Raw genomic sequence first — 23,187 nt, forward strand, 5'->3', positions numbered from 1 at the left:
CTGGATGAAACTTTGAGAAAGAGGCAAAAATAAAAAGGCATCTGAGCAGTCTGAAGTTTGGGCAGCAGATCTGGTAAAGGAATGGTACTTTTCCAAAGAAAGTTAGCCAGCCCATTCACATGAGACTAGTAGATAAATGGGGGTTTATTTGATGGTTTGGGATTTTTTTTCCTGTGTAGAACAAAAAGGACAAGTCCTCTTCTAAGCAATTACAGCAGGGAAGGTTCCGCATGTGCTTGTTTTCCATTTCTCTCTACATGTGTATGTACATTTTGGGCCAGAAATTCCATAGTTCAGTGTCAATTTAACCATGGTGGGGAGGGGAAGGGAAAGGAGGATTCAATAGACTGGACTTTTATCACAGGATGTTGTAGGTGCTTCCTACCTTCCAGGAACCATCTGAGCCTAATGGAAGATTCCACTTACAGAGGCCTTTTCACTTACAGTAAGGTAGACCTGGGTAGTCTTCAGATAACTTACAATCTTGGAAAATACAGCATGTGGGCATTTGATATCCTGTCTTTTCTCCCACCACCCTTATTCTTGCTGTGGCTTTGAGCAGCGCATGACATCTCAGTGTCTGTGCTAAAGGATATGAGTTTAAACAAGTGTCTTTCCTGTGAACATAAATTAATGTTCATGCAAGTACTGAATTTTATTGTAGATACACAATCTTTTATGTTTAATCACACATTTTGTGTGTTCTGATGTCTGTGGAAAACATACAGTGCATTTTTACCTTGAATTAGATTTTCACGTATATCAAATCTAAATCTATCCTCTTTCAGTTTAAAGCTATTTCCGCTTGTCCTGTCACTACATGTCCTTGTGGAAAGTCCCTCTCCAGCTTTTTTGTAGGCCCTTTTTAGGTACTGTAGGCTGCAATAAGGTTTCTCCTGAGCCTTCTCTTCTCCAGGCTGAACAAGCCCAACTCCTTCAACCGGTCTTTATAGGAGAGGTTCTCCAGCCCTCTGATCATCTTCATGGCTCTCCTCTGGGCTTGCTCCAAAAGGTCCATCATAATTAACTAAAAGATCTGGCCAGAATGAGGTCAAGCCGTATAAGTTCAGGCCTTTGTTTAGGGTAGTGAGGGTACGCAAATGTTTTCTCCAACTCCCTTTTTTTTTCTTTTTTCTGTTTTTTTTTTTTTTTCTTCTGTTCTACATGTCTGCAGCCATAAGACTACAAAACGCATTGCCATCTATTCTGTGAGCTACGTTTCTGGGAACTCTTAAGAATTTGTAGGGTAAATGCAGTGGGGTTGGTAAATTCAGGAGAATGGGAATTCAAGGGAATGCAAAGGAAATTTGGAATTCCACATTTGCCTCTGAGTTGCTGAGTTTCATCATTGAGTTTGGACCAACAATTTCACTATCCACGCATAAAATGAATGCTATGTTTTATTCTGTATCTTTTACCTGTTTGATAAATATATAAAGCAGTCAGTGGCCTTTTATTTTCAGGGTCATTGCCTTGAGTTTTTTGCAATGTTAAACTTTCAAATCTGGGTGCTTAGAAATCCATTTCTGTACCTCAATGACAAAAATATCTGCCAAATATGTAAGTGATCGTGTAGACACTTAAAATGAATTAGGGGACCTAAACAAGGGCACCTTGTTTGAAAATGTTAACAGAAATTTTGCTGTAACTCACTTGAAATTAAATTCCGTCCCTTTGCATTATTGCATTCCTGGTTTGACTATAAATTATGATTTTAGTATTTATGGTAACATTAAATTGTAGGTGATGAACATGGAAAACTCCACAATCAAGGAAAGCGTTGAATTATTCAAATATCTTTGAATTTCATGTAGAATAAAAATTACTTGATTATGTTTTAGTACCTTTTTGGTCCCTTTAGCTAGAAATTTGATGTTGGAGGGGAATTAGGAGATGGGAGAGAAGGAAGGGAAGAAAGAGGTTGCTTTCTCCCCAGCCTCAAATTCAACTTGACCAACGCACATCGTATTTTAGTCATTAGTTTAATCAAATTTTTCCTTCAGTGTCATTCTGTGCTGCACAGTTTGGTATTTTCACCACACATAAAATGAAAGCAGTATATTAAGGTGGAGCTGAAGAATCTGGAAGTACACCTTTCCTTCTCAAATAAATCTATTAAGTCCTGCAGACTGTGCCCATTAGTGGCTGGAGAAGCAGAAGACAGAACCCTTTTACTCTCTGTGTGGGCAGAGGGTGGCAGGCACTTGATAGATGAATGGAGAAGCCTGTGTCAGCTTCAGAGAAGGAAACAAAAGAACCAGAGGAAGAGCAATGAGAAAAGAGACTGTCAGGGAAACTGCTGAAAAATTAACTGTAGTTTTCCATTGCTTACTTCATTTGTTGTTGTTCTTGTTTGTTTGTTTGTTTTACCGACACAACTGGATTCCTGTAGTAATACATCCTTTCCCTCCTTTTTTAAGAACCAATTTTAAAGGACTATCAAAAATATACCTTGGCAAATCATGTCTCCTTTTATGAATGTAGTTTAGCTTTCAGACTATGTTATGTGTCAGAGGAAGAAGTCTCAGTAAAAAGAGAGAACACTTTCATCGAAAGATGGCATGGCTCTCCTTGCATGACTGTTGTCTAGTTCATTGATCTGACTTTTTTAAGTTCAGAATTTACACATCTGAGAATCCTTCTGCACCTCACAATATAGAAACCTTCAAAGACTAAGTTGATATTTGCTTCATGGGTTTAAGCCTCTCAGCATGAACAGCGTTTCGTGGGAGTGTGGAGGAGAACAGAGACTCGTTCTTTCTAACAGTGATGAACCTGCCTCCATGGTTCGGCCTTGAACTTTGGTCTTTGGGAAAGTTTAGAACCAAACCTGCCTGCTCAGGTTGTTCCACCAAATAAAAATTAATGCTGTGTTTCAAAGCAGTGCTGGAAGCTGATACAAGAAGAGCTTGCTCAGTTAATGGTCATTATTCAGATCTTCCTGACTCTGTTCATTTATTAAAGGAGATGCAATTTGATTAAGATTCAGTCTCAGCCTATCTGTAATTTACACATTGGTTCTAGCAAACTTTACTAATATGCAGAGTTCTCAATAATGGTCCATTTTTTCCTGTAGGTTTCTCTGCTTGGCTTTCATCCAGGCACTTAGGTAAAATTAAGGCCCAGAAAATCGGATTATTACATCCCAAGAGGCTGGACTGATAAGCAGCACATGATTGTTGATCTTCTTCCTACCCGGTGTTGGTGGTGGTTGAGGTGCTGCTAGATGCAAAGCCAATTTGTTAACAATTAGTGCTCATTAGAATCATTTCCTGTTATCAATTTTAAATGTTTGACAAAGCACTTTTAGGAAATTGCACCCAAAAAACCAGAAAAATTAGTAGCTGTACATCAATGCTTAGTAATTACAACTCTTCAGGGCTTAGTGTCAATCTTAACTAGCTGGTTTCATTGGTTTCCAAGTAATTATTTCTGCTTTGGATCCCACCTGCTATCCCCTCCAGATTAAAGATGCTTTGGAACAAGGACATAGTTCTTGCTTGGCAGAGTTGCTGAGAAAGGAATGATAGAATAGAAGCAACTTTTTTTATTTTCTGTCTTGGTTTGTCATGGCTTGGGCTTTGCATCTTGCATAACTACCAGTGGATTTACGTGATATACAATATAGGAATTAATGTCAGCCTGGAATTAAGTGTGATTCCCATTGGCCTTAACATTTAACATGTGGGTTTAATTTTAAATGCATCCTTGCCTTTATACACACACTGAGAATTGTGGAGCCATTAAAATCAAATTTAGAAATGGTAAAATTAGATATAACGGCACGTTATAATAAAAGCTTTGATATCTAGGTGTTGAAGAGGTTATCTTTTGAGTTGCTTAGGAATTTGCGATATAATTACTATTAATCTGTTTTACATGCCAGAAGATATTTGAATGAAAGATTATTTAATAAAGAGCACAATATGTGTATATATATGTAAAGAGCACCAGCTCAGACACACCTGCATTTCCCCATACACTGAATATGTCTGATGAGTTGTTATAGACTTATACCTTTTATGAGTACACTGGAATTTTGGCTAAATTTGGCAGTGTCAAAGGTGAAGCTAGCAATGTAGCCATTTGGGTTAATTTTCTCTCCTTCTCTCTTTTAAATTTTTAGCAACATCAGCTTAGGTTTCACAAGCACACTCCTAAAATGCTTGCAAACATTTAAAATGTATTCTGTGATCCCTGTTGCACAAGGTGGAGACCTAACATAAGACTTGACTTGTACCTTGCCCACCCCCATTCATGAATTAGTCTCACGATTACTGTAAAAATTAAGGCGAGCGTGGGTGAAATACGTGAGGCTAAGTCCCTCTAACCTTAATAAACAGAGATGGTATTGACATAAGTGAATTTTGTTTAACCACAGTACATTTGCTTCTTAATTAGTGAATATTCATCTGTCATCATCAGCAGCTATGACACCCCTCCCCGCTAACACGTTCTGTCATAAATAATCAATGAGGGGCTATTAATATTCATGAGTGAGAATCTGTGTAGTCATGTGCACTGATGCAGAGACAGGGGGAGTGTTGCCATGAACTGAGTCGAAACTCTGTGTGTGTATACGTGAGTGTAAGATAGTTAGGGAAAGGGAAGAAGAGCATGCTGCTACACACTGCCCTGCCTTGTGCTTCCAGCTAACAGTGGTGTGCCTGTGTTTCGGAGCTGGAGTGACTAATGAAAAACAGTAGTCAAGTCTGGAGGGTGATTCCCTGTCAGTGCATTTGCCTTTCAGTGCTGGGGAAATTAGAGGCTTTGCTCTTGTGTTGCTTATTAGGATGGGCTGCAATCTGTGCACTTTCCAGAAGAGAGAGGAGCACTACAAACTGCTCTATGAAGTTTCACAGGTGAGTGCAGAGGATATTACCAGCATCTCCAGGGTAAAAATGTGTGTTCTTTAGAGAGAGTAAGTAGAAATGCTTTTGTTTTGCTTTGCCTTTTTCTTTTCCTTTGCAGAATTGCTAGCTAAGTTGTTGTTGGGGGGTTTGGTAATTATTAGTATTTTGGGTGCCTGTTGTTTCTGTTCGTTTGCCACTCCCCCTTCAGATGACTTCCTGTGGGATTCTTTTAACATTTTTGTGCATCTTCTGCCAAGATGTCAGTCATATAGCAACAGTCTCACTGAACCGTATCAGTGATGTTTTAAGGGAGCTCTTGGCTTTGGTAGTAAGACTGATTTCAGATAAGTTACCCTGCTGCCTCTGAAAGCATTAAGTCTGTGATCTCAGGTATTTCTAAGTTAAGGAACAAAGTTTTTATGGCATGTCTGTGCTGGTCAAGAAGCATATTAAATTTTCAGATTAATCAATTGAAACTGAAATTATGCTGAAACGTGCTCATCACATTTAAACAGGTGCTGAGTAAATCAGGGTTTCCGTGGGTGAGGTGTGCTGCTTGTTCTTTCACTGTGTCTGTTATTTCTGTTTACTACTAGACAAAGATCTTAATCCCATCTAGATATTTTGGTGTCTCTTTCAGCATCATAACAGTGTGAGTAGCAGTGTAGCAGTGTGCTGCTGATGTGTTCCCAACTCCTTCAGTATAAGATGAGAAAAGACAAAACAGGCACTTACCATAATAGCCCATAATTTTTGTTCAGATCCTATTGAATCAGTATTTGATTTGCAGCTTTTTGTTTGTTTTTTCCTCTTGGCACAGCAGACCCTCGCATACTTAAGTTTAGTGCCTTTCAGCATCTGTTCTCTCCCTCTCTGTAATTTGTCCTGGCTTTGACACATTGCCGTTGACGGAGGCTGAACGCTTGCAGTTTTGGACTGCGCTGCTGCTGACAGGCAGCGCGGAGGAGAGAAAACAGTTTACGGTGTTGGTGGTCTATTGGCACAGCAGCAGCTAAGTGCCCATTGCCGACTGGTTCCCTCCGAGTTCCTCCTGACGTGATTCATTTCACAGTGGGCTAATTACAAAGTGGATTCTCTACACATGAAGCAGCCTTCTCAGTTGTGGTGTTAATGCACATTTTCATGGTAATGTGATCAGAGCCTCATTAGCCAGTTTCCAAAATGATCCTCTGCATTAATTAAATATAAAAATGACACTTTTTATCACCATAGAGAGGAAGAAGAAGATTAACATTGTTAATTACTACTGGGGGCAATACCTCTGCATCATTTCTTACCACAGAACAGCAGGCATATTCAATCCTAACAGAGTGTCCATCTGCAGGTAACCTTCCCATTGCCTTGACTGGTGAAGATAGTCTCTAGGTGGAACACTTCCCCGTAGTTCAATATTTAGTTGTAATCCCATCATCATGTTTTCTTACAGCAATAGCAGAGGGAAAAGCATAGCACAGATTTCCTTCTCCTCCCTTTCCCCCTCCACAGCTCTGGATTGCCAAACTGATCTGAAACTGTAAAATGGATAGAGCAGAGTAGATTGGTGTCTGCTTTTCTGTGCCAGGGAATAAGAAATGCAGGTTGTGCTATGAAAGGGATTAGACATTTGTTAAAGGGCTGTATGTGTGTAGTGAAAAAAGAGGCTGTGCCTGGTTTAGAGTGAATGCATTTTCAAAATATTCCTAGCAGTAATGTTGCATAGTAATAAATGCTGTTGAAATGATCAGCACACCCAAAGGTGGGGTTTTAGGAGATTCTAGAGAAATTCTTCCCTTTATCTGTTATCCTCTCTGCTGTTGAGTTGGAGTGTCTGTGCATGTGAACAACCAAAATGAACTAATGCTTTCACTTTTTACTCTGGTGCTTGCCAGATAAAGTGTAATCCTTGGGAGGATCTGAAAGAGCTTCCTTGGGGAGTTGAAATGCAGTGAGCCTGGTGCTGCATCTTGTGCTGTTCAGGAAATGTCACTGATAAGGTGCAGAAGGAGAGCAGAGAAATGACTTAGTGTGCTCACTGCCAAATCCTGTGTTCATCTGTAAACTCATTCCTATCTTTATTTCAGTTTATGCAGGTCAGAACCCAAAGGATACTGAGCATGTTTTTAACCAGGTGCTGCAGTAGAGATCAGGTAGTATCTCACACCGTAACTGCTTCTGTGTATAACACTGTTTTGCTGCTGTGGGAGGAAGCAGCAGTAGAAGATGATAAATTAAATTAAGCCAAGGCAGGCATTACTACTTGATTTGCAAATCCCTTTTTAACTTGCCAGTCCTGTAATTCCTACACCACAGCCTTGGCTCTTTCATCTGAATGATTTCTGGAGAGCTTGGGACAAGTTAGCCTGTCAGGGACATGAACTGACTGAGGATGAGCTGTGGCTCACTAGCGTATGTGGATCAGATAGATTAATTTATATTCATACAAAGAAGCAATCCTAGCCTCATTGCTCACCTTTCCTGTGCTAGGCTACCTGATACTGTGGGTGGTCTGTGCACTCCTGTACTTAACAACAGTAAACAAAGGAAAGTGTGTTTGCAGAGGAAAACCATGCAAGTGCATACAGCGAGGCATGCTTTCTGCTACTGTTTGTAGTAAGGTCAGATTAAGCAACAGAGAGCTTTTTATTGTAGAGCTGCTAGGAAATGAAAACATCGTTAGAATACGTATAATTCCTCGCTCTTTCCCCCACCCTCTTCCTCCAAGCTGATTTGCCTTTCACTGAGATAGCAGTTCAGAGACCATGGAGGCCCTTTCCAGAACCAGCATTTGCCTGTGTGATGGAGACTTTTATTTGGATAACTGTCTTGCATGTGCAGGTTGGGGTTAAAACAAGAAATAACATAGTCATGTTTTAAGAATGAAAGCTTTTGAGATACCACTACACATTGGTGAAGGACCCTTATGCTTCCAAGTGCCTCTTCAGCTGTCTTCAGGACGTGAGGATGCTCAGCTCTTTGACTTCACCATAAGAAGGTATTAGGAGTAGGACTCCTCCTCCCCTCAAGTCCTATTCTTCCTCTTACCAGTAGAGAAATGGAAGATGTCTCAATTTGAAATTTATGGCTCTACATGCTACTTTGTGGGCACTTCATGATTATTATTATTTCCTGTGTGCTGACTAAGCAGGATTGAGCTAATGAGTGTGCATCCAGGAAGTCTAAGTCAAATCACTTAAAGGAGATAGGACATGGTGTATGCTCATGTCCATTAGGAGCAGACCTCTGCTGTTCTTAGCTGATTTTCTCTTGCACTGCTGGGGTAAAAGAAGTGAATTTAAGTGATTTGTTAGCTGCGTGATGAGAACTCTTCCCATTTAAGTGAAAGGGTAAGAGAAATATGGCAAGGATTGGAGGGAATGAAACAAAACACTATTTGATCAATCATCAGCAGTGAACATCAATAGCTTTTTGTGAGACTTGAGGAAATGAATTTTTTTTCACACAATTCTGTGGATATTATGTGGAAATTATTCCTGTTTACTAGATTTTTAATGTTTTGTTTTAAAAATATGCTGTTAACCCAGGGAAAAAGAGGGGAAGGAGAGAGAGAGCACAGTACTTTTGGAGGTCAACCAAAGACCAGTGTGAACTTTTTTGTTACAAGTTAAGAACCAGTCCTGGTTAAGGTGACCTTAGGTTTTTAAGAAGAAGGGAGAAAAGCTAGAAAGGAAAACAGAGGCAGTCTGGGGTGGGTCACAGACAGTGGTGGAGCTGGGATTAAAATTTGAAGGTTGCATATTTATATTTTACGTTTGACCTGAGATGATAGTAGAGCCTGCTTGCAGCATTTTTAAATCCTCTGAAGACTGATTATGCAGTTTGCTTCTCATGTTGGTTTCCATAATTAGCATAAAGCTCAAATTTTCACCAGTTTAGAGTTCTGATTTTATGTTCATTTTGATATCCCTTGGGCTACTTGAAGTACTGAGTTTTAGTGGCACATCTCTTCAAATTCAGAGATGTTCACAAGAGAGACATCAAGCTTGCCCACTGAAACAGCAGAAGCACTTCTGTATTTTTCAGGAGACGCTGATAGCTGCCATTAGAATAAGGAAAGAAGACTGGGGAGCAAGCAGTGTTTCTTGTCACTGGGACCTGCCTCCTCTGGTCTTGGTGAAGTTTGGATTTATGCATAGGATTAAAACGTCTAGAATATGTGATCCTTATTTTCCTTCTGAGCCAACCTCCAGCCAGTTGTGTTCATTTTTGTACTTATGACCTGTGAGATATTTACATTACAACTCCTCAGTGTGGTGATTGGCATTAGCTATCAGTCTTCTGGAGATACTTGCGGGCAGGTTTTGTGTCTCCTTTGCTCCTCATGAATTTCAGCAACAATGGGAAAGTACTGTCTTGTGCTGCATCAACACAAAAACATTTTTGGGGTCCATTTATACTTAAGTTCTATTTTAACAGAAATTCTGTTGCAGAACACCTTTACCTCTGGAGAATATGAAAGGAGAAAATTCTAAATTTAATTGTCTGGAAATAATCAAATTATCTGAGTTGAATGAAATCAGTAGCAAAAGTAGATCTGGTTTGATCTTACCGCATTTTCTAACTTTTCCTTCTTGCTCTTCTCTAAATTTTTAAACAAAGCAATTGAAACCCCACTGATTCTTATTTCTCTAGGCAACTCTTCTGAATGCTGATCTGTCTGTTTAAGACGTTCAAAACTAAATTTGAGGTGTTGAAGGATTCAGCAACCTTGTAGGAGTTCTGTTTCCTCTCAGCTTAGCTGAACAGTTTTAGAGCTTTACTTTATGCAATTCCCCTCAAAGCTGCACTGTCTCATATTAGTACAGCAATGTATTTATGGTAAAAATGTAATCAAGTAAAACTTGTTATACATTTCTAACTGTGTCCTACAAACTTGCTTGGAATTTCCTTAAGGAACTTTTGCTGAACTGAAAAGACTTTAAAAACTAGGTTCATAAAACTTGACTTCTACAGATAAGAGATGCTCTTTGTGATTAGTAGGTATAGATATGCTGTTCATTCTGTTTCCTTATTTGCTTTACACTGATAACTGAGCAGCATTCATCTAAGTAACTAGTCCCATTGCCATGTTTCTACAGGATGTACTCAAAAGAGATACTAGTGTTGTGGCACTGCTAACAACTGAGCTCTTGCCTCCTGGTGGAGAAGCTCACTGTCCCACACTGAGTACTGGTCCATGGAACTAGGGGGTGTTCACTGGCCAGCATCAACTGTTCCCACAGCCCTGGGCATCTATGCCTCATCTCTGTGCTTTGAGTCACCACATGCCAATTGCTTGCAGGAGAAGATACATCTAAAATGCAACCTCTTGTCTGGATTTAGGCTTTCTCTAGAGAGCTGTGTTTAGGTGTGAGGGCTCCTTGAGGAGTCCTGGCAGACTGTGTCATGGGGATTTGGATCTGGGGACATGTACACTGCTTAAAATAACCAATGCTGGCCACTTGGATGGATGGTGTCTGTTAAGACAACCATGCATACAACTAGACATGTAAAGGAGTTGTCATCTGATTTACCAGAAACCTAAACATGTTAAGCTGGATTTCTGGGATTGTTCTTTTGAACGTTGACACCTCAATTATAGCTGAGTGCCTACATGCTATTTTGGATCTCACACCAACTACCTTTGCTAAAACACTTTTTTTTCTGAAAAAAATAAGGAAACTCTGGAGTGTTGCCACTGACTTCAGAAGGGCCAGGCTTTCATTTTCTGTCCTTGTTTGCTGTCTTGTAAAAGGCACATAGATCCTAAGCATACCTCAAGAGGGAAGATAGAGTCCTGAGATAAGAAAGCAGACAATAGTATGCGAGATAAAAATTCAGGGAGGTGGGTACAACAAAGGCAGCTATAAAAAGCCATACTGAGATTATATCAATAATCTGCAGCAATATGCAATGCCAGGGAAAAAATAACAATAAAAAAGAAGTGGTTGAGGTACTGAATAGCACAATTTTCTGTGTCCTTTTGTTGTTTCTTGCATCTTGAATATAACAATGGGGATTAAGGATTCTTCTAATGATCAGATTTTTAGACAGTTTTTACAGAGCTATCCTTCCTTGAGGCTTGCTTGTTGGTGTGATTTTGCATGGATATAATCCTCAGGCCTAGGGCAAAACATATCTATGTAGAGTCGTATGCATCAGCAATGTGAAGAAGCCAATTTTGCTACCTTGAACATTCACAGAATAACTGCCACAGAAGCATATTTTAGGTGTTTAGTAGTTTTCTTTTGTGGCTCATTGAAAGGGAGGGACATTAAAATGTCAGCCAACCACTCTGCCAAGTGTATGTTAAGGGTTAACTGGCAGTAAGTTGTTTCACAAGTTTTCTGTCAAGAGCTAAGAGCTTAATGGAGACAGGTATAGAAGGGCTTGATGATAACCAGTGCTTCTTCCACCCCTAGGGTTTTGATGAGGTCTCATAAGCATAATTAAAAAAATAAGCTGAAAAATACTGGGATCTTTTAAGGCTGTTTAACTTTGTTTGACCTGTTATTTTAAAGAATATGAGCTGTTTGTAATAGTACTTGCCTTTTTTGTCTAGCCCATAACTTTGAACCCACTGGCTGGTTTCATCCACAAAGGCTTTTCTCATCTTCCAGGTTCATGCAAAGTTTTGATGATAGTGTTAGGCAGATTTTCTTTTTCCAAGTACAAGAGGATTTCACAGTTTGCAAACATCACCTCAAAACATGAAAGAATTTAAAAGTCTGGATGCAGGTTATTCTTTAATACACTTTATGTTTTTCAGTGATACCAGTGAAGACAAGCTAGTTGCTATTTTGCATTTAATAGGCTTGTCATTTGTTTTACTTTGCTCAATAATTGTAGCAAAAATGAGTCTGTTAGGAAAGGGTATTAGATCAGTAGCTGTTCAAATGTTATCTATAATTGATATTAGATCAGTAGCTGTTCAAATGTTATCTATCTTTTTTTATACTGAAGTATTTCACAAATACTTTTATGCCATGGACTGAACCTGGAAATGGAATTGCAGAGCCTTTATGTAATGCACTTCAAACTCTCTCTTACAGTTTTTTGTATTTTAGTTTAAAATACTGGTGTGGACAGGCAGAGGACAATATGGATATTTGGCCATTTTCACATACCAGTACGATGGAAACTTGCATGATCCCCACTGCTGAAGGTTTTTATTGTTTCACTTTGAGGAAGATAGGAAGTTCTGCGTATCCTTCTTCATTCCTTTTCCTCCAGGATTTTGTTTTTTTCTGTTTTGTTTTTAACCAACAGAAGCAAGCCCTGATAATCAGCAAAGTGAAGCAAAACAGGCACTTGTTTTCCTTTGTTTTGTGGTCTGATTGTGTACAATAGCGGTTTACTCCCCAGAGGTTTTGGCCATTAAGTCTGATCTCTGAAACAATATAGGCACAGCAGAATGAGTAATCTTCCAAACTACCACATCATATATAGAATTCCTGTGCTTTATATTTATTAATGTCAGAATTGAACCTGAGAGGACTCAATTTGGAAAAGTCCACAAATGCCTTTAATTTGTATAGATACAACTTAGGTTTTGCGTTCTTCACCCAGATGGAGATTTTTTTTTCTGTTTTGTTTTATATCTCTTAGTTCTTTGGGAGGTAGTTGTTTGAGGTGTTTTCCTAGTTTCTGGAATTATACTGATTTGAAAAAAACACTTTTCATTAAAAGTAACCTCACTTATGATCAGTGAGAAAAGTTTGCAAATATCAATCAGGTTTAGTTTACAGTTCAGAAAGTCTGAAGGGAATTGGGATGATCTTGAAAGATCATGTTTAGAAACAGTCTGAATTCTTGAGGGTTTTGTGTTCTTCTCATGTCTAGAGTAGGTATCATTGCTTGAGACATGAGGCTGAGACCCACCCACGTGGAGTTAGCAGCTGTGCATGGCCCTAAGGAGGGAGAAGAGTTTGGCTTGGGATTTCAGGGTTTGTCCACAGACATCAGTGCCAACAAGAGCCAGCCACGGCTGCGTCAGCATGTCAAGGCATGCTTGAGACCCTGGTTGGATTCTGGGTAGGACTGCAGGTTCTGCCTCTGCATATGTAGACATGACTTCAAGGTCCTGCTTGCAAGTGTCAGTGCAGCTTCTGTGTCCATGTGCAAGCAAACTGGTGAGGCTCCTGGGAAAGAACCATAAGCTTACTAGGTGTTCAGTTGCTCTCTAATGTCAGAAAGGTAATGAACTGAAGTGCCAGGACCCATGTCCTGAGGACCAAGAAGAGCATGGGGGTAGGTAAACTTTGCTAAATCCTCATGAGGACTGAACAATTGAAATAATCAGAGAAAAGGATTATCTTTGGTTGCCTGTGCTATAACAGAACAGATGACTGACCCATTTAATATGTTTGATTGTATTTGTAATGTGCTTTTTTGCATATTATAGTGATGGATTTGCAGGGAAAGCTGCTCAGGGAATAATCATTATTCAGGCCTTTGACTTCCTCACGGTTAGAGTGTGAAATACTCAAATTATTCATGATATACATGAGCATATGAACTGTCAGCTCAAAACAAGTTTTCATGGCAAGAAAAGATGGAAGAAGGGGTCAATTATTAGTTAAAGTTCAGCATTTGGAATGCTTTTTCAGAGGTCAGGATTACTAAAAGTGGGGGTGGCATCTCTCACTGCAATATGGTTTTATGCATCTTCTTTAATTTAATTTGTCACGTACCCTACTATTACAGTCAGGAAAGACACAGACCCATAAGTTTATAAATGGGGAATTCCAGCAGGTGTGTGTGGTGTCTACATTGTTTTTCACTGGGGAATATAGTTCCCTCAGAATGCTTCATAGAAAACATAAATGTTCCATGAAAGCATGGTCTTAGAGGAAAAATATGGGAAAGAGATTTCCAAAAATGTCTCAATATTATTTGTATATCATCATAGTAAGATATTTAGGTTGATTATCTTTCGAAACATACTTGGTAGTTTTTAAAATGGTGTGTTACTTCATAAAATGTGAAATTTGGAAGCCGAAAGTGAGCCAAGTGTTCTTTTATCTTAAAATATTTTGCTCTTTCCAGAGTTGGGTGTACTGTACTGTTTGTGAAATCTTAAACCTGCTCCTGCCGTGGCTTTTCTACCCTAGAATTTCCCATTCTGAGATATGTGGGTCACTCCTCTATGTATATTCTTTACCAGCATACACTTGTAGAAATTTTGTTAGAGAGCAATCTCATATCTTGTGGGAGAAAAGGAAAGTATATATAGTATGCAACATAATGTGTATGTTTATGTAAACAGCTTCCAACATTGTACTTGTTAGAAAAAGAATACATCTCCTTTACAGTGTGTTATGATACCAGAGAGAGACATTGCCCTGTTTAAGAGAATTTGCCAAAAGCTGGCTTTTTGCTTTCTGGATATCTCATGCCACTGGTTGGGTGACTGTGGTGTATCAAGGCATGGGGCATTTATCATGACAGCAGATCTTGGAGGTCTGGGTCTAATTCCTTCTCTCATGAGTGTATTTTAACATGTAGTGGTTTCTCTTTTCCCTTTCTGGTATAAAGTTCTGTATTATTTAGAGCTTTAAATATTAACTGTAGAGATCTCAGCAAATAGCTAATGAAGAAACTGGAATAGTATTATCTGGTAATGATGATGGTGATAACAATAAGCATCTTAAAATGCTAGATCGATACACTTAGCAATTACTGGTAAAGTTATAGTGCAAGTGGATCATTGCTGTAGAGTGTAGACCTGCCTGCATTTCTGAACAGCTCTGGGGTCCCACGCTTCCTCAAGTCCAGAAAGGGTTTGGTTCAGTTTGTTAGATTACCGTTTTTACCTTCGCTATACACTAAAGGTCAGTTTTGACAGGAATTTTCTTTGCAATTTCCTCAGAACCTTTTCTCAGATAACTAATGGGACACATTGCTTTTTAGTTAATATATTTTATTGTATTGTGCAAATTAGAGGCTTTTTAGTATGGAACAATTTTAAATATTAATTTATTGATATTGCTTTCTTAAGGTAAGAATAAAAATAGGGGATTTTTGCTAGTTGTTCATCAGTAGTGGAGTCCCGTTGCTGTCAGTAAGTTCATCACAGGTATGAAGTCTCCTCAGTCCTTTGGGCATAATATATTTCAAATCTCAGGTGTGAATCTTACTAAACCATTTAAAACCTCCTCAATTAAGTAGTTTGAAGTTCTTAATGTGGGAGATTGTTCCCATTTGTCTCCAAATGACCTCTTTCTTCCCAGATTTACGTATTTTCTCTAATTAAAGATGTCATTTGGTCATGTTCAGTAGGAAAATGTCTTTGAAAGTCTGACCTGTGGGAACATGATGAATAGTGACAGGAGAATGATTTTTCCCAATGAGAATACCAAATCATGTAGCACTGTAGTTTCACTTACTAAATATTGTCCAGACTCTATTGTTGAACCCTAAGCTGCCAGTGTCACTTTGTCAGGGTGTTTTCTGTCCTGTGACTAGTAGCTTCAAATGTACTCATCCATCTTCTTGTCCCATTACATTTCATGTGACTGATGTTCTGCACCCATTAAAATTGATGGGAAAGAACAAAGAGAAGAAAAATGTGCCCTTCAACTGATTATGCCTTTGAGAGAGTAAATGAGACCCTACTGCTATACAGAGTAAATTGAACAGTTATTTCTGGTTTTAACTATGTCACTTAACTTTTATTAATCCTTATTAGCAGTAGATCCATTATTTTATTATTTTGATATTATATTGAGAGCAGTAAGTTTATGTTAATATTTTCTCCTTTAATCTTCTGACAATAAGTGAATATACAGACTCTCTTAGATGTATCAGCTGCCTCTGTAGTCTTGCCCATGAGATATTGCTAGCATGCCTGAATACCCTCTCAAGGATGGATGGAAGCCTGTTTGATGACTCCAGGCCTTTCCTCTGTGGAAAGACCTGCAAGGTTTTGATTGGCCACAGTTCCTGTGAGGTGGGAGAGCATTTCTGTGGGATGTCACAAGGTTCTGCTTGATGATAAGTGCTTGCTCACCTTACACTGAAATCTTCAGGGCAATTAAGTAGAGACTAGAAATACAGGAGCCTTTGTAGTACTGGCATTATCTTTATTTCATGGATAAAGATGGCTTCCCAAAGCACTAGTCCAATGTTTCAGAGTTAGACAAGGGCCATTACCCAGTTGACTGGAAAGGATAGATGTCATATTCACTGACAATCAAAAACAAAGCACAGAGGAAAATCAAAAGGGAAGGTTCTTGAGTGATTGGTAGGTCTGATTATTTATAGCTTGTATGACAGCCTTCTCAATGCAGCCAACCATTCTTTCCCATTTGTGCATAGTAATGAGTCTGTCATTTCTTTTTTTTTCAAATCTGGGCTTTGACCATGGGCACCTGCTGCCCCCCAAATGCAACATAATGGGCCCCTTTAGGCTCCCTGATGTTCTTATAGAGACTTCAGCAAATGTTGAATGCAGGTGTTCACTTTCCAGTTGGTACTAGTATGCATTGAAGTTCATTTCCATGCAAAGTTCAAATATGTTCTGAATTTGTAAAACTCTGTGTGGGCAATTTGGGTTTCTTAGACTATGTCTTGAAGTTAGTGCTTTGTCTTAGTAATTCAGGCTTAGTTGGTGCTCTGCCTGAAGTTCCCAGTGTGTGTTTGGCTTGGGGCCTGGGAGATGCTGCAGAGAGCTCTGAGTCTTGAAAGACTGTTTCCTACACCGTTATCTATAATTATTTGAGATTGCTGATAGGCTTCGAAGCCTGTTTCTTTTGTGCAACATTTTTGTCAAGCTGGAGAGTGTACTGTGAAGTAGATAATATTCTTATGTTGGCAGTGCATTCACTCGGGTAATTATTTATCCATATTTTAAAGACAATTGTTCACATCTATAATTTGTGAAGAGGAGCTTGATTAAGACTAAAATAGGCAAATAAGACTTTAAGAATGTTAATTTAGTAATTTCTCTATGAGCTCTCCTGCTCTCTTTAGTTGCTTACTTGACCTCCAGCTGAGAATGGATTCATTATTGTAAAGGAACATTCTTACAGATAATTAACTCCTGAAATGAGTGGAAGTTAGGCAAAAATGAAATGAACCTGAACCTTTAGCCAGGCCCTACTTATGCAGGTCAGCTCTGGACTATTCAAGCACAGTGTCGTCTTTAATATTAGAGGCACTTGAACAAGCAACCTGACTGTAACCAGGGGCAGAGATATATTGCTGCTCTTTTACCCTGGGCTAAATGAGTTTGGGGAAAAAGGCACTGGTGGCAGAAGGCACCAGGACAAATGTATGCAGGAGAGAGCTGATGCTTTCCCATGGATTTGTCTTCAGTGGTCTATGGAGAATGTGGGAAGGGGGATAGAAAACTTGGCTTAGCATGCTTGGTTGCAGTGACTACAGCAGCTGCTGGAAATAGGTCCTAATGAATAAATTCTGTTGCAAAGAAAACCACTTCTTAGCACACTATGCAGAAAGGTCGTCATTCAAATAATAGTGCTGTTAATTGCTGGCATGACTTGAGAAGGGATAGACCTCAACATCCCAACTACCCACACCTCAGGAGACTTTTTGTTGGAAGCTACTCTGGGCCTTGGGTTACAGAATTTCAGAAAAGCTGTTCCCATGTTTTGGATTTGGAATTCATTGAGAATTGCCTAGCTTTTTGTTATAGTGAGGAAAATCTGAATGCAAGAAGAGGAATGAGAAATTTGGATTTCATTTTATTGCAGAGGTATACTGTACAGCACTGACAGAATATGTACTCCTCTCTCTTTCATCTGATTTGATTCACTGGCTACCATATCAATCTTTGTTCATTGGTGAAACCAAATTATAAAGTATCACAGGTGTTGCTGCTTGTACCTTAGCAACAACTAAAAGATGGGAAGAATGGAAGATTTGAGCTATTCTATAAGATTTGTGGGCAGGTTGTCGGCAATAAAATGCACCAAGGGTACAAAGTACTGTGAGATGATTCTTGAAGCTATTTCAACCAAAAGGTCTTCTATGGTTCCTATTTTGCTTCCTCAATATACACGGTATGGCTGTGTTCAGTAGAAGAAAGTATTGAATTCTGACTGGCTAGCTTCGTTTCCGTTCCACAGCATATGTTTTTGTTTAACCCATCCAAAAGGAAGAGAGGGTTGCCCTGGACTCAAGCAGGATGTTCCACGAGTTGCAGTAATGTTAGGGAGCTCTCAGATTTTTTTCTTACCGTATCTGAGGATGATCCATAAGCAAGCTAGTCTCATAGTTGCATTTGTAGAATAGGGCTGTTTTGGTCATTGCTTTCCAGGTAAGTAACTTTCAGGTTCTGTAAGTTTCTGTTTGTTATTTCAGGCGTCTGTAAAAGTGTGCTTATGGAGAGCAATATTCAGAATTAAACCTTTCAATAAGGACATTTCTATACTTTGAGTGCAGTGGAGGTTTGCATTTACAGCAGGAAAAAGTGGTAGATTGACGTTATATTGGGGCCAATTGGAGAACAGAGGCCAATTTCAGCTCTGGAGAATGAATCATCTTTTCCTAGCATGCTGCTGGAAATACAAGGTACTATGTGTTTCCTATTCTTAGAAACAGGCCTGTAGTTTTTAATCTATTTAGCATTCACAGAGCACCTGACACACTAAGATCTTTGTTAAGTGCATTATAGGCTGTGTAAATAAATTAGGAAGACAATAATGCATCAGGGATAATCCACTGACTAAAATTACAGGCCGGCATTTTTGCTAGTAACTCTGATAAAGTAAATTCATGGGAAATACTTCAAACCTTTCTGTGAGAAGAGCCCTAATTTATATTTCATTCACAAACAGCTTCTAGAAAATACTATGTGATGCAGATAAAGTCATCAGAACAAGATGATGCTAAAAATTCATAAATATGTTTACACTTGCAAGTGGCAAATGTTACAGCTTTCAGAGCTGAGAGTATATTCAGGAATATTGTCCATATGCCTCTATTGGCTGATAAAGTAATGCAGCTTGTGTTACTCTAAATGAACATTCAGAGATTGGAAACTTGCCGTTGTTTGAGAATTTAGACCTTACTTGCACCTGTCTACAAAGTATAAACTTCTGATTATCCTTTACAAATGCTTTAGCTCTAAGAAGCGTTTTCTTAAATTGCAGATACTTGGCTGTCTACACGTTTGCAACTAAATAGTTGCAGTAGCTTGCATAGAATGGGTGTAACGAGGTTAGATTTTTGTTCGTTTTTGTAAACTGCTATAAAGAAACCCAAATGTAGAGATGTGGATATGTATCTAAGAGTATAAATAATTGTACAGAGCAGGAGACTTCAATTAAATACTGCTTTTTATGCTTTGCTGTCTGTAACTGATTGATACTGGCGAACTGAGAAAGCGAAGTCCTCCATCACCTATATTCAGGAATGTGGAGAGAAAACTCATTAAATTAGCATTAGCTTAAGAAAAATGAAACTTCTGAGCCAATTACAGTTTACTGTTTAGACTGAAACAAAAAAAAAAGAAAGAAAATATGACCTTTGTGACAGAATATGTGACTTGAACAGGCAGTTTCATATAAAATTGAGAAGTTGCAAATGTCCTGCACTTGAGTAATGGTGTGCATGTGATCTTAGTTCTGCTTCATTAGCCCCTAGTGAATGAGTGGTAAATTTTTCCTATTTATACATCTTCTGTCAGGGGATCATAAACACAGCCTGACTACTGCATGTTTTCACTGCTGCAATTTCATTTATATATTTTTTTTCACTTTTGATGAATAGGTTATATTCCACTTGAATAAATTTTCTTCTTTTCAAATATTCAGATAGGTATTAGCAGTGGTTAATTATGCACTCAGTACCTTTTGTAATAGAACTATCTGTCATTATGGCAAGCTTTTATGTCGTATTTGAGGGATTCAGTCTTCTCAGTAAAATATTGCTTTTGCAGTATGCATGGGAATGATCAATTTTATTTTCTGCTGATTTGATAATTTTCTACTAAAATTTAATCTTCTGTGCTATGGATTTTGTGGCCAATTGAAAGACTTTTCCCTCTGCTAATAGAATATCTAATGCTTCAGCTTTTTACTTCCCATTTCTGTAAGTATGCCTTTAGATTTTTCTGCACTATGATACATTTCAGTCTCCTTTTAAGCGTAAGAAATTGCAGCTAGGTTATGTTTTCTGTGACACTCATTAATTCAGCCTATCTGGTATATAAACAACATTTCCTTTTTCCTGGATGCTGCACCAGTAGTAGTGTTTTTTGTAGAATGTTAGGTAAGCCACTGGACATACTACAAATACGATGAATTTTACATAGGTTGATGAATAGTTTGTTCTACACAGTCTTCTTTATGCATGCTCAAATCATGTTGCTGGGCTTGAATAGATTATGTTTTATGTGATTCTGTACCTCTGTATTTCTGCTTTTCCTGCTTTCATATTTTTTGTCCAGGATTTTCCAAGGCCTTATTGAGGGTTAGATACTTGTCACAACTGAATTTCAAGCAGTTTCAGCAATTTCCTTGGTATTATATAGACCCTTCAGTCTTAAACCCTGTTAAAGGAGCAAACCACATTTAAGTGGAAAGTGGTTATCTTTGAGATGCACCTGAGCAAGCTTTCCCAAAATGCTCTGCCAGTCCTATTGCACCACATTAGCCTGTAGGATGAAGCATGTTACATCTGCAGCTTCTGGCAAAGGCATATTCTCCAGACCCTTCACCAGCTTTCTTGCCCTTCTTTGGACCCATTCCAGCACCTCTGTGTCTTTCTTATAGTGAGGGGCTCAGAACTGAATGTAGGATTGGAGGTGCAGCCTCACCAGTGCCCAGTACAGGGGGACGGTCACTTCACTGGCCCTGCTGGCCACACTGTTTCTGATACAGGCCAGTATGCTGCTTGGCCTTATTGGCTACCTGGGCACAAGCTGGCTCCTGTTCAGTTGCTGTCAGTCAGCAACCCCAGGTTCTGTTTCCACCAAGCAGCTTTCCAGCCACTTTTCCCCAAGCCTGTAGCATTGCATGGGGTTGATGTAGCCCAAATGCAAGGCCCAGCACTTTTCCTTGTTGAACCTCATACCATTGGCCACAGCCCATTGATCCAGCCTGTCCAGATCCACCTGAAGAGCCTTCTCGCACTCAAGCAGATCAACACTCCCAGCCAGCTTGGTGTCATATGCAAATCTACTGCAGACACATTCAGTCCCCTCATCCACATCATCAATGAAGATATTAAAACAGAACTGGCCCCAAAACTGAGCCCTGCGGGACACCACTTGGACCAGCCACCACTCTTTGGTCCTGGCCACCTAGCCAGGGTTTACCCAGCAAAAAGTGACCTATCCAAACCATGACCAGCCAGGTCATGGTCAGGAGAATGCTGAGGGAAATGGTGTCACAGTAGACAACATCCACAGCCTTTTCCTCATCCATTAAAGCAGATCACCTTGTGAAGTTGATCAGGTTAGTCAAGCAGACCTGCCATTCATAAATCCATGCTGACTGGGCCTGATCACCTCATCACCCTGTACGTGGCATGTGATGGCACTCAGGGTGATCTACTCCATAGCCTTCTCCAGCACCAAGGTCAGGCTGACAGGCCTGTAGTCCTCTGGATCCTCCTTCCAGCCCTTCTTGAGATGGGGTCACATTTGCTAATTTCCAGCCACTGGGACCTCCCTGGTTAGCCAGGACTGCTGATAAGTGATGGAAAGTGGCTCAGTGTGCACTTCCACCAGCTCCCTCAGTACCCTTGGGTGTATTCCATCTGGACCCATAGACTTTTGTGTGAATCAGTAGTACAGCAGGTTGTTAACCATTTCCCCCTGGATTATGGGGGCTTCATTTAGCTCCCCGTCCCTGTCTTCCAGCTCTGGAGGCTGAGTACCTGGGGAACAAATGTTTTTACTATTACAGACTGAGGCAAAGAAAGCATTAAGTATTTCAGCCTTTTCCTCAGCCATTGTCACTGTTTCCCCTTGAAATTCACCCTTGTGAAGAATGAGAGAGATGGAGAGCTGCATCTACATTTTTTTTCTGATGTAGCAGAACTTTCCACCGTCTTGGCCATGCAAGTCCTATGGCCTCATGAGGTGGATTCTGTTCCTCTTTTAGCCTCTGACTTCTACAGATCTTTCCATTTAAAAAAAAAAAAGAAAAGATTTCAAGGAACCTTGCACTTCCTTTGTAAGTATCTATAGGTATGTTGCGCAGGGTGTATAATAGTGCTACTCTAGGTCTATTCATCATGGCTTGACTTCGTGAACGAAGATTTGGGAAGGGCACGCTTACTACAAGCACGCTGATGACTAAGAAGGCCAATGTAGGATAGGCAAATCCGGCTACAAAAAGCACAGCAGAAGGTCTCCTTGGGTGGAACAGGTGGGGCGCGATTCTTCCTGCGTTGTCTTTTCTCCTCGAGACTAGTTCTTCGTGAGCACTCAAAGGAGTCAGCGGCATTATGTATGGTGTGCCTCCAAGTCTCCCAATTGGAGGCCAAGGTGGACCACTGATGGTAGTCAGTATGGCCAAGGCTAAGGTATTGTTTCAGGGAGTCCTTATATCTCTTCTTTGGGGCACCTCTCTTGCGGCTACCGGTGGCAAGTTCACCATAAAACACGATCTTGGGGAGGCGGTGATCCTTCATTCTAGGTCTATTACCCTAACTATATAATATCAAAGCACCTCTCAGTCTAATAGAATAATCTCGATCTGAGACAAAGAAGGAGAAAAAGGTATACAAAAGAGTTTTGATCAAGGTCACATGAATTGCCCAGAACATTAAATTAGGGCTTCCACCCCATTCAGCACCTCCCCCCTCCCCCCCCCAAAAAACACCAAAAAACCCAAAACCCACCAAAACCAAAAAAAACAAGCAAACAAAACTTCTGCTGAAGATGAACAGAAAAAATACAGTTGGGTGTTATGCCTCGTGGTGTTACAGAACTTCTTCAGGTAGAGAAAATGGCTCTTACTCATGTTTTCATGGAAGGGTAGGTACATGTGTAAAAATAATTATGCTTGGATCAGCATATTTGCAGGTTAACAATCAACTGCTGATTATCTGCTGATTCTTGCAAAACAGAAAATTTGTTCTTATACAAACATTAATTATGGAATATCTGACAGAATCATTCCAAACTGGTTTAATTATACACAGGATTTATACCCTGTTTAATTGCATTTTACACTGAAAAAAGATCCAGACCAGACCTCTTGCTAAAGCTCATTTTGTATCTTTACATTTGCTTTGAAGGTTAAACTGACTGGATTGTCCTGGATGCTTTGTTGTTGTGGTAGACAGATTTTTTAGTAGCTCCTAACCTCTGTTAATTACCATATTGGGATGAGGCTTCTGTGTCACATCAATGGATTGC

The 23,187-nt window shown here is 39.6% G+C and overlaps 1 protein-coding gene across 2 annotated transcripts in view; it reads left to right on the top strand.

The window, feature by feature from the left end:
- The window catches only part of PDZRN4 (PDZ domain containing ring finger 4), a 246,405-nt gene that overhangs the window by 137,971 nt on the left and 85,247 nt on the right, over positions 1–23,187 (top strand). Inside the window, exon 1 of one of the 2 annotated variants that reach the window (XM_061361172.1) lies at positions 4,525–4,862. The exons of the other annotated variant lie outside the window; for it this stretch is intronic. Coding sequence (XP_061217156.1) covers positions 4,794–4,862 — 69 coding nt within the window. The 5' untranslated portion in view covers positions 4,525–4,793. Of the gene's footprint in view, positions 1–4,524; positions 4,863–23,187 lie in introns of those variants that run through there. 2 annotated transcript variants of the gene reach the window in all.

The sequence above is a fragment of the Neopsephotus bourkii genome, unplaced genomic scaffold (assembly GCF_033783945.1).
Source record: "Neopsephotus bourkii isolate Nb327-2 ecotype Australia unplaced genomic scaffold, CSIRO-AGI_Nbou_v1 NB_1053, whole genome shotgun sequence".
In the NCBI taxonomy this organism is placed as follows: domain Eukaryota; kingdom Metazoa; phylum Chordata; class Aves; order Psittaciformes; family Psittacidae; genus Neopsephotus; species Neopsephotus bourkii.